Below are 12,756 nucleotides of genomic sequence, written 5' to 3'. Positions count from 1 at the left end.
TGAAATTGCTCTTGATTTCCCTAGAAAATTGGAGTTTACAGTGGCTAACCATGTGACAAACTGTTTGTGAAATAAGTCAGAAATTACTCGCCGCTAGTTTTTTCTTAAATCAGAATATTGCATTTGGGAAAAAAGATTACATATGAGTGCATGGCGCATATGATCTTTTTTCCGGTGTTTGAGGTCCTTTGGTTTGTGGTGGCTCCATCTGTTGTATCCAAAGCAGTTTCTCGTGGTCAGTATCGATCTGTATTGACCTGGTCCTTGTGGTTGCAGCTGTAGGCTAATTTAACCCACTGCTTCTTCCGCTGACATTTACATCGGCCTGTCTCGTCCTTATCGAGTGGAGTCATAAAGCAGGGCTTCAAATGGCCATCATTTCTGTGAAATAAATCACCCCTTGGCCCAGGCACTTTATAAAACGGGTACCAGAGCACACAATGAACTACCGTATTCAGAGAGAGAGACTTCTTTCGAGAAGATCACTGCCATAACTTCGCCATCAAATGAAACTTGGTATAAGATGCTTTTTTTCCTTTATGATCTCAGCAAATAGTCAAACTGAATTTCGGTTCGCTTTGATTTACTGCTTTAGACTGTCTTTATGTCTCTAGTGCTCTGTAGAGACTGGAAAATTGGAAGATGCAGGGAAAATGGGGGATTTAAGAGTGTTGCTTTAGCTTAGAATAACCCATCCTCCTGAAACAATACAAAAATATGACTACTAGAACAATGATTCATAAAGGACAGATTGCCCAGAAATGAAAGTTCTGTAATTTTTTTAAACATACTCATGTCACTCAAAAACTCTTTGGCTTTCTTTATTCTTACTCCTTTCTTTGTCCAAAACAGTGGACCCACTGACTTTCATTCTATGGACAAAGCAATTAAAACATGTTTCGGAAATATCTTCTTTTGTGTTCTACGGAAGAAAGTAAATATTTTACACTCTATTTTGATAGTCCACTTTAGACATTTTACTAACTATAGGTAACTTTGCGACTACATGTCATCTAATTGTTATTAATTTGCAACTACATGTCTAGTAATTGTAAGAGTAAGTAGACTAAGTTAACATAGTTTCTCATTGTTATATGCTGTAGTTGTTAAGTGTTTTATTGTTAGTAGAATATCTAAAGTGGACTATCAAAATACAGTAAATCATACAGAACTAAGGTGTTAGTTTTTAGACAAGCTCTCCTATTAATAGTGAGAAGCTGCTTCAGGTATCTACCCCCCTATGCAACAGTCTCAAGATGTTGTTTGTTTTTATTTAGTAAGTTATCAAATTAAATATGTCACAATTTCTTATGCACTTGCACGCTTAAATTGGTCCCTCAAGTAACTATGTGAAAGGTTCTATTGAAAACACAATTTTAATCATTTTTGGTCCTCATGGGAATGGATAATTGCCGTGGCACTTTTTTTAGTGTTTAAGTGTACTGCAATACCTCACATTTATTTATGATATTTATGATACTTATTTTAAGTTGTTGGGTTTTTTTTATGAGCACAGCAATATTTAATTAGGCATTATTAAATAGATGTTTTAGCTCAATCTAATTAATATTCATGAACTTTTGCCTTTTTGTCATATAAAAAACAGCATGTGTTGGAAGCAGCAATTTTTAAAACAACATGACGGCCTCTTTCTTTCTTCTCCCTGTACACTGTGACCCTCTCTACAAAGATGTCTCTGGCACGCTGTGAAATCCATCAGTAAAATCTGCTTGTCTTCACTACCACACCTCCCTAGAGTGTTTTGAATTATGGAGACCCTGGGAATACAGGAATATTGATTGAGAGAATGGGCATTTGACTCCTCCTGGCTGCTCATGTCCTGTTTTTAACTCTATTTCAAGTCTTAAGAGCATGTAGGCTGCAGACGTTAATTATGATCTGCCCAGGAAGTGAAACCGGATGCGATCAGGATATTGAACGTGAGCTCAAATCAAGATTGACATCAGTTCATGAGTGAATTTTAAAATGGTCTCTTTTGTCTCTTGTCTCTCTTTTAGGGCCATGGGGTAGGTGCATGGGCAGTGAGTGTGGTCCGGGAGGAAGTCAAAGCCGAGCGGTATGGTGTGCCCATTCTGAGGGCTGGACCACGTTACACACCAACTGCCAGCAGTCAGAGCGGCCCAGCAACCAACAGAGCTGCTTCCGGGTGTGCGATTGGCACAAAGAGCTGTACGACTGGCAGCTAGGGGCCTGGAACCAGTGCGTGCCGGTGTCTATGCGCAGTGCAGGCGTGCCAAGGCCAGCGGTGTGCACTCGAGGCGAAGAGGGCATCCAGACGCGGGAAGTGGGCTGTGTACATAAATCAGATGGCGTTCCTGCAGAAGATGCCATCTGTGAATACTTTGAGCCCAAACCACGGTTAGAGCAGGCCTGTCTTATCCCATGCCCACGTGACTGCGTGGTGTCCGAATTCTCCCCATGGACATCCTGCTCTAAGAGTTGCGGAATGGGCCTGCAGAACCGTCTGCGATGGGTTCTAGCTCCGCCCCTCTTTGGTGGCTCAGCTTGCCCCAACCTAACAGAGTTCCGCACCTGCCAGCCTGGCCCCTGCCAGGGTGAGGAGAGCCTGCACAGCTTGAGGGTGGGACCTTGGGGCCCCTGCATGGCTTCGCCTATACGACAGGCCCGGGAAGCCAGAGAGCCCAAACAAGCCAGAGAGCCCAAACCTGAACGGAAAGTAAAGAGGGAGCGGCAGGCCAGGCAGGAACGCCAGGGCAAACGTCGCAAGAACAAAGAGAAAAAAGAGGTGAAGGAAAACAAAGGAGAACGTGTGAAGGATAGGGTCAGGGTGAAGGGAAGGATGAGGGATCCTGAGACACGAGAGCTCATCAAAAAGAAGAGGACGAGGAATCGTCAGAATCGTCAGGGGTTGAAGTTCTGGGACCTGCAGGTGGGCTACCAGACCCGGGAGGTGACGTGTGTTCACCGGAGCGGAAGCACAGCGGTGCTCAGGTCAGCCTCTTCTTCTTTAGCTTGTGCTCATGCATGATTTGGTTATGAAATTGTTATTCTTTCAGAGGCATCTTTCTGTGTGGAAAACAGTGATTTGCTTGGGTTTGTTTATATATATTTGAATGTAGTAGAAGCTTTTGCAATCAATCCAGTTTCTCTGGAGTGTGTTTTTTGGTTTTTTCTTCTATCAATGCCAGTTATATATTTGGATCTGAAGCTTGGTAATGATAAAGCTTTTACAGTTTGATTCCAGTTCTTCAGCTCTGAAAATGTTTAACTTTTATTAAAATCTGATTCAGTAGTCAGCTAATGTTATAATATATGAGAAAGGGCTTCTTTTTAATTATAAAATTACTGAATCTTTTTTTTAAATAATTATAATAGTGTGTGTGTGTGTATATATATATATATATATATATATATATATATATATATATATATATATAGTTTTGTTTTTTTTACAAATTATTTCTAAAAAAATAAAAGACATTATTACAAAAAGTTTGAGGCTATTCAAAATTAGATTATTTTGTTCATTTGTTTGTTTTTAAATAATAATTAGTTTTGTTTAGTAAGTCTCTCTTTTTACACAGGCTGCATTTATTTGATTCAAAACACAGAAAATTGTTAAACTTTTAAATATTAAAATTATTTTGAAAACAGTGCCTGTGGTGGCACAGCTGAATTGTATTATTATTATTAATAATAATAATAATAATAATAATAATAATAATAATAATAATAATAATAATAATAATATTGTTATCATCATTATTATTACTGATGTTTAAAACAGGCTTCTTAGAAAATGTGGTCTTACCAACCCCAAACATTTGAACAGTAGTGTAAAACAATTTTATAGCAATTATTAAAATCAACAGAGCTGTCAACACTACTGCAAGATTGTTTAAATGAATGTGGTTATTAATCACAAAATCAATAGCTGTTCCCAACCCTAACAGAATGATGTCAACACTTGAAAGAGAACTGAGATCATTAAGCCCTTTCATTGGGGGGGGGTTGAAGGAAGAATATATCAACTTAGTCATCATATGTCGATACTATCTGCTTCCCACCTCCAGTGTTTCTGCTCTTCTCTCTTTGCAGTGTGAAAGCTGGTCAGTCTTCTTTTCCTGTGTGTGAGAGAGAAAGTACAAAAAAGATGCAACAATAATGTCTATTTTAGACCACAAGGATATGGCAAGCCCGCTGTCACCAGCACATATTCTCTCTCTCTCACTCACACACACACACAAGACACCACCGCACATGTATACTTAATGTCTAAGTCATGTTTTCAAGTTGTTTGTTGATATTTTATTTTCCACATTACAATAAAGTTAACAAGGTGCTTCACAGAAAGACATGTAGCAGCTTTTAGGTCCCGAGGGCTATTAATATTAACTTGAGGCATGTTTTCAAATGTATTCCTAGTTTTTATCTATTTATGCATGTTCTTTGCTCATAGACTGCACTGCATGTTACCGCAATGCTCATTTACTCTGGTCCCTATGTTATAATTTCCATCTTTTGGGGATTGTGGAGTATGATAACTGACATTTTAAACAGTTCTTACAGCAGAGTTTCCCTCAAGGATGTTTTTGCGAGTCTGTCAGTATAGACTGACTAGAGAGAGAAATCTCATTTATAGAGCCGTGCTCTCATATCAATATTATGACCCAAGCCCATTGCCTTCCCGTCATTCCACCACCTATTAGTAACTGCCTGCCCAGAATGTAATTGCGTCATTCTAACCCAAAGATTTAATGGTCATCTTCCTTGGTGAATGTCCCTCATCATTTTCCAATCAGTTTTTCCAAGTCATGTCACGCAACTAATAATATGGCCTTTATACGCCAAGTACATATTTGCTCAGCCTGTCATTAAGAGCGCGTTTTATTGAAGTTTCATTAACGCGTTTGATTCAAAAAGCATGTTGCGCCCGCATATCTCCAATGCATGTCCTCATTCTGTCTCACATGGTGGAACTTTTAATCTGCTTTAGTTGAAGAGGTGAAATGAAGCGAAATGGGAATATTTCTACAAGCAACTTTAGACTTTCAGAGTGAATTTCCGCAAAACAGCAGACCCGTCAACACCCACTTTGATTGTGTTTTTGTGAGGAGGCTTTTACAAGCAAAAAACATCTGTCATGTTCACCGTAGGGTCCCCTTCTAGAGTCAGAATGGGGACGTGTCATATCTGCCTGTATTTGTTGTTATATGGGATTAGCACAGGAAGATGGAGAGAGATGTGCACTGTCCCAGGCAGATCAGTACATTAGAGCTACTCATTGACTTCACAGATGGCTGAAATCCCTAAAGAGGCTTAGCTGATTCCGATGAGCGTGTTAATGCAGCACCCTGCCCTGGATCAAATGTATGGAATGGCAAGGTCAGAAACAAGAAAGCATCAAAATCAGATCTCGCTGTGCAGTAAATTCCAGTCAAACAAAATTAACAGTCACTTGATTGGGGAAACAATATTTCTTTATGGGCACAGTGTAATTTCCAAATATCCCAAATTATGTATAAGATTTAAAGAGATCGTTCATCCAAAAATGAAAATTACCCCATCATTTGCTCATCATCAAGCCGTGTTTATGGACGTTTCACACTTTTTGAAGAAACTGAAATGCAACTTTGGTTTAAAAATATATTGATTGTTCTCGATTGTAATGGAAATTATATCACAATTGAGTGACAGCCATAATAATGAGTAAAAATGTGTGATGTGTAAAAAAAGAAGACATCTGTATGCATGCACTATATAGAATATATTTAAAAAATAAGACTAATTTTATTGTGGCAAATTTGTGCCCTGTGTTGAATAAACACACTGCAGTGGCTCTCAAAGTAATATAAACCTTGTAATAGATTCTTAAACATGTAGTTAATCCAGATATGTGAACTAAAATTTTAATTCAACAGCCTTTGACACCGACAGTGTGATCTGTGAACCATCCGAGCCTCTGATTTCCTCAGCTGACTGATTAAGACAAATGAGATTTTGCTTACATGTCGTGTAGGAGCACTAGTGAGGACCACAGTCTCAATCATAACAACCCCCAAAGCCAAGCTGTCGTTTGATGCCTCTTAATTAAAATTCATGGAAGTCGTAGTTTCATACATATCTAAATTGAATCGCGATCTGCAGTGACTGCATTGAGATAGATATTAAAGAACATTGGTGAGGAACACTAGAGAGATGCAAGGTCAGAGTGTAAGCAGCATTAAAATTATTATCTTTATTATTGCATACATGATATAGAGTAATTGGATGAGATCGTATCAAATCATCATGGTCAGCCTTGAGCTGGTAATTTCTGGTGGTGTTTAGAAATAACAAGGTTGATGTTCATTCAGGAGTCACACACGACTTTTAATAAATGTCATAATGTTATAAAAGATGTTGGATTAATTGATCAGTAACAGACTTTATTCTGTGTCCCTACAGCCAGTGTAACCAGCAGACTCTTCCTGTGACATATCAAGCCTGTGTCATCCCAAAGGACTGTGAAGTGACCGAGTGGTCGGACTGGTCCGTCTGCTCAAAGGAGTGCTATGATCTGAATGGACGTAAGGGACAGAGGACACGCATACATCAGGTGAAGCAGTTCGGTGGGTGGAGGAGCCGAGTGTCCTGAGCTAGAGGAGAGTGAACCGTGTTCTCCTCAAGGAGAAGGAATCCCGCCATGTATAGTGTAAGTGCAGCATCCCTTCTGCTTTGGTGTTTGGATCATGACATTTATATTATATCTAATATTAAGCATTTACTGATATAAGGGACATAAGCGATGTTCATACTTGATCTGATGCTTCTAAAGATCGAGTCAAGGTACCGTTATTTATTTAAGGCTTTTAAAATGCATATTGTGTCAAAGCAGAAAATTAACTGAAAAGATTATGATATCAATATTTTTGAGGATGATATTCAATATTATATTTTATGTTTCAATGTAGTACTGTGAAATGATTAATCACATCCAAATTAAAAGTTTTTGTTTGCATATGCATATTTTGCATATTTATTATGTATATAAAAACACAGATATATATATAAGAATAATATGTTTATTAAATATCTTTTTATATAATGTATTTGTTTTATTCTTAATTATATGCGTGTAAATATAAAGTATATACTTATACTTATATATTTATATATACATACATGCAGTATATTATGTAAACTTTTATTTAAACCTACAGCACTATATTCAATATTCAATTAGCTTTTGAATTATTCAAAACTTTCTCTTAAAATAGTATTGCTTTTACTCAGCAAGGATTCAATTAATTAAGAGTGCATTTAATTCATCAAAAGTGACAGTGAAGTCATTTATGATTTCTATTTCAAATACATCTTGAATTTTATACTTCTTTTATACATCAAATACATCTTTTAAATTTTGTGTTAATCAAATAACGAAAGGAAAAAAATGAGTCAGTTTTCTCAAAAAAATTTGAAAATGTATTTCTTTTTTTTTATATCAGCACATAATATTTAAACAGATTAAAATAGAAAACATTTATTTATTTGACATTCCATATTATTACTGTTTTACAGTTTAAGTAAGTTACTGTGTTTATTGTATGTTTGATCCAATAAATGCAGCCCTGCTGAATATGAGACTTAAAAAACACGCACACAAGCAAAATGATTATTCCTTTTCAATAATAGGCCTGCAATTTGCCAAAAATCTCTCTCTGTATGCACGTCATCTGTTGACTGCTTTTGGATAGAATGCATGTGTTAAAACACAGATGGAGGAGTGAAGGGGGGAAGGAGGGTGGGGGTGAAGGTCCTGCTGAGGAAGATGGAGAGATGGCAGTGGGTTGGTGGTTTGGCACAGCGCCACCCTGGAGGAGGTGAGCTGATGAATAGTGAACGTCTGAGAGGACAGGCCACACGCTGTCTAATCTGATCTCCCCCACAGATGGGCCGGTCCAATCCCCATCACTCATTGCCTCGCTACACTGGATCTCACCAGAGCAGAGCGTGTGCCCCTGTATTTGATGGAGGTGAATGGTGCTCCTGTAGTGCTGACCCGGTGTGTGCCCGGCCACGCTCTCTCACCAAACCCCACATGTGCTCTCACTGCTGTCACTGAGAATCCTTTACAGGAGGGGTTTATGACCAGACTTACCCCCTGAGTGAGGTTCAGGTGGCCAAGAGTGGCTTGTAACCATTAAAATTTAATATTCACCTACTGTTAAGCATGTCGTAAATTTCTTAAAGGGATAGTTCATTCGGCATTGCTTACTCACTCTTATGTTGTTCTGTATAATTCAGTGCTCAAAAAAATTTTCCATCAGATTTTTCAATCTGTTTATTTGAAATGAATTAAATCCATCAATATTTAGAATATATATGTAAACATGTTGGGAAACTGCTTTGCTGGCGGTGCTACATAACTATTAACATATCCTATGCGGCGGTGCATTACTCATTCAAGTATCCAAAAAAAGAACGCTTTCTCATTCCACACATTATGTGTAGCTCAAGTATAAAGCATAAATGGAAAGGAAGGGGCCCTCAAAACAAATTACTGAATGCAGTTTTGTCAGAAGCACACTCAAACACACACTGAGTCACAGCTCATGAATATGGAGCTCTGCAATTTTGAGGTCAAATGGACTTCATTTTGAATCTGTGAAAAAGGTTGAGAGCCATTACGATGGAAAGTCAGCAGGAATTCTCTATTGGATTTCAAATACAACCGGCCATATTCAAAAACTGAAAAAATAAATTTTTCATATTCTTTCATTTACACTACAGACGCAAAGCAAGGGACCATTTCCCTCTTAGTTTAGAGTGCATGCTCATGGTCAAGAAATGTTTTCAAAAGATGCTCTTTTTTTTCTTTTTAATCTTCTTATTTGAACTCTTCTAAAAGCTGGAAGCCAGATTTGTTATACTGAAGGTCACTGGGCATTTAAACACACAGCACACAAACGCGCACACGCTTACACACACACTTCCAGCGCTTCCCCCCGAGCATGCCCTCCAGCTTTTGATCAGCGAGACACATGGAAAAGAAATGGTGATCAAAGGCCAACGGTAAAGAGGAGGCGCTTTCCTTTTTCAGCAAGTTAACACTAAACCAGGAGTTTTATTGTTTCATTTATGTGTATCATTGTCTCATTAGTAAAGGTCGTAAGAAATGACCACAAATAGTTGGATAAGGTAGTAGCTGTTTGAGATTTTATTAAAAATGAAATAAAAAAGAAATGTAAAATTTCATTAAATCAATACAAACATAAATACATAAATAAATAAATAGTTTGCTGTTTTTTTCTATGTACGCAAAAGGCCTGTCTCTCAAATATTGTTCACAAATCTGTCAAAATCTGTGTTATTGAGCACTTCTCCATTGCTAATCCATCCACCTCACAGGTATGGCATATCAAAATGCTGATTAGACAGCATGCTTGTTGTACAGGTGCCTTAGGCTGGCCACAATAAAAGGCCACTCTAAAATATCCAATTTCAGCTGTGAAAAAGGGGGACAAAGACAAAAGTTTTTTTTTTATTATTTTTTTGTTCAGTGTAATAACACTGGTTCTGTTTTGATTCTGGTGTAAGTAGTTAAACCATGGTAACCAAAAATTACTTATGGTTTTGCTACACTAACCGTAGTTTAACCGTGGTATTTGTAGCAGAACTTTGTTTTTTGCCAAAAAAAAAACGATTACTACACTTTAAACTGTAATACATGGTTCATTTTCATAAAGATGTCTCTGGACAGGAACAATATTATAAAAAAAATGGATATGATAATAAGTACAGAGCGTGTCGGTTTTGTTTGCAACATTTCTATCCATAGCTCAGCTTTTGATGCTTTTCCCTAGTGTTCTTTTGCTAACACGATAAATCAAAAGCAGCAGCCCAGCCATCAAACTCAATAATGCTCAATAAAGCTATGACCTTACCGTGCATCCTGACTGACGTGGCTTCTGATCAGTCTATTTAAAATCAACTATATTTATAACTTCAAAGGACAGACCAAAGTGGTTTATTTTTGTGTAATAAAAACAAATCTCTAGCCTTCAGAGCATAAATTAACAGAACATTAAATACTCATCAGCACACGTCTGTTCAGCAAATTTCCTTCCTTCCTCTTTCTCCGCAGGTATAATTGGCGAACCACAGAGTGGAGTGACTGCAGAGTGGATGTCCTCCTCAGCCAACAGGATCGTCGCCGGAGCAACCAGACAGGGCTCTGCGGAGGCGGGGTTCAAACCAGGGAGGTCTACTGCGTTCAAGCCCCAACCGAAACCTCATCTAACCTCAGCTCCCTCAAGAACAAAGACGGTAACAAAGCTATCACGTTCAGTGTCTTAACCCTCTGCTTGTGGTTAATGCACTTGCTGGTTCAACGATATGTCTCAAACCCATTCAGATCTCTCTCCCCAATCATTTCCTGTTACATTCTCACCAATTATTTGAGCTTGATGCAAGTCCCACACACAGCGTATGCGAGCACACAAACACTTTCCGTTCAGTGAATATAGCTGAATCCAGATGATTTAATGGGCAAACATTAGGATTTGGCAACCGTTCTTTTCCTAGTTAGAACAGGGCAGCAGTCAACATCATCTTCCATGTGTTGTGCATTTACTTTTTTAATGCTGGCATTAACATTAAAACAGGATCATCCATGTGCTCAACTCAAAACTTGCCAAGACCCATATTGTGAAGATGGCGCAGTCCCTTGAATTAGAGCCCAGCTTCCAAAAATGTTCCCAGTTGGTGCTGACATCAACAGTACAGCAGCATATGATTATGGCATCTGATGCCAGATTTAAGCATTTCAGTGAATTTATGAGATGTAATGATGATTGGCCCTAAATAAATAAATAATGCAGATGATGAGCAGTTATATAAGTGTGATGGTAGCCTGAATCAGAGATTTGTATCACAACTGAACTGTTTAGCAATTTTCAAGTTTTATCATGAAACTATAGATGGTGCAGGCTGATGGGTACGGGTGTTATTCACAGCAGTAAACTACCTGGCACAAGCTTATTGGTTTATGTTGCATGTGCAGCCAATGAGCTTGCTGCTTCACATTTAAATGGCTGGTTAGCCTTTACTAGCAGTTGTTCTCAATTCCCAGTCCCCCTGCTCTGCGCATTTTGCATGTCTCCTTATTTAACAAACCAGAATAAGATCAACAGCTCATTTGTTCAGTTCATGGATCTCTCTCCCAACAAGCTGATGATCTCATCCAGGTGTGTTAAATAAGGGAGACATGCAAAATGCATAGAGCAGGGGTTCCCCGGGACTGGAAATGAGATCCACTGTACTAGAACAGTTCGTAGCATGCTTCCTCTGTAACCCCACCTGTATAGATCTGCTACGGGTTATTAAATATGCTATTTTTCTTAAATACTCATTTGGTATTAAGAAACTAAATTGTTGTGTGATGTTTTTTTGGCCAAATATATATATATATATATATATATATATATATATATAGAGAGAGAGAGAGAGAGAGAGAGAGAGAGAGAGAGAGAAGAGAGAGAGAGCAATGAAGCATGGCTACTTGTGCAAATTTTGTAAAGTGTGTGTGACTAACATGCTTGATGCTAAGTTATATTTAGTAAAATCACCTTCCTGTTTTTGGCTCTGACCACCTCTGCCTCAATCAGACTTACAGGCTCACAGTGAGCCGTTAGACAAACATCAGTTGAAGTTTGTGGTACACAATTCAAGCCAACGTATAATTGGATTGCTTTTTAAAGGCTGAAATTAGATCACCAGGGGGAAATTAAGGAATAAAGAAAGCAGAGCTGTACAAATTAATGAGGCAGCTACTGTGGAATTTAAATGCTAATGCCGTCACAGACATACACACAGGTGCAAATACACCCAAACACAAACTCTCTCTGGAGTAATACGACAGAAACAGGGAGGTGCCAGCGCCTCATGCCATGCGCCGAGGCTGGTGCCCGGCCTGTGCTCGCTTTCGACTGACACAGAAACTCCCCTGCCATCTGCTCTGAGAGCTGAACCGCCGACCTCTCGGGGAACTTATTCAAATGTCCACAGCTGTCCTTAAGCAGTCATTGCCTAGTATGGCTTGGTCACACTACAGACAGAAAGACAAAGCACACAGAAAGCAGCTCGCCTTTTGAAAAGAAACAAATAGGCTAAAACTCACCATGGTGCATTCAATAGCTACAATAAGCCTTGATTTTACTTGAAGAAATGCTTGTGTTGATTTGCTGACATTGTCTATTGTGTATTATATCTTTCAGCTGAGCAACATAGGCGTCTTGTAGCCAGTGTAGTCAATTTTTGTTGTCAGTACTCTGTTAGTTTTTTGTATAAAACACTAAAAATTAATTTGTAAAGGAATTCTAACCTATACAGTTTCTACATAACACCAAGTTCATTTAAAGCAGATCAAGTTACAGAACATAATCCACTAGTTTAAAGATACACGCAGTTTTTTTTTTTTTTTTTTTTTTTTAATAGGCTCATTTTGGAAAAGGTAAGTTTTACCATTTTTGCACCGAAAAAAAGTGCTGGCATACATGCAGCACATTGTAGAAGTGGCATAAACTATAAAATTGAAAATGTTACAACAGCAATACACCCAAAATGTGCACACGCAATTTATATCTTTTCTGTTATGCATCTTGGTGAATCAGGACCTTGGTGTCCAGCCTCCTGTCTGTGAGGACATTTTGCCATACAGTGCTGGAATCCCGTCCGTAATGTGGCCTTAAGAGAAGCACATGGCACTGACTGCAGCTTCCTGCTGGGGGAGGT

At 38.4% G+C, this 12,756-nt stretch overlaps 1 protein-coding gene across 1 annotated transcript in view; it reads left to right on the top strand.

The window, feature by feature from the left end:
• Window positions 1-12,756, top strand: part of LOC122358351 (thrombospondin type-1 domain-containing protein 7A-like) — a 91,274-nt gene that overhangs the window by 31,934 nt on the left and 46,584 nt on the right. Inside the window, 4 exon segments of the mRNA XM_043258139.1 lie at window positions 2,019-2,973; window positions 6,430-6,591; window positions 6,593-6,676; window positions 10,109-10,290. Coding sequence (XP_043114074.1) covers window positions 2,019-2,973; window positions 6,430-6,591; window positions 6,593-6,676; window positions 10,109-10,290 — 1,383 coding nt within the window.

This window comes from Puntigrus tetrazona, chromosome 15 (assembly GCF_018831695.1).
Source record: "Puntigrus tetrazona isolate hp1 chromosome 15, ASM1883169v1, whole genome shotgun sequence".
NCBI classification, from domain to species: Eukaryota; Metazoa; Chordata; class Actinopteri; order Cypriniformes; family Cyprinidae; genus Puntigrus; species Puntigrus tetrazona.
The sequence above is the reverse complement of the archived record's forward strand: the minus strand, read 5'-3'. Positions and strand labels throughout refer to the sequence as shown.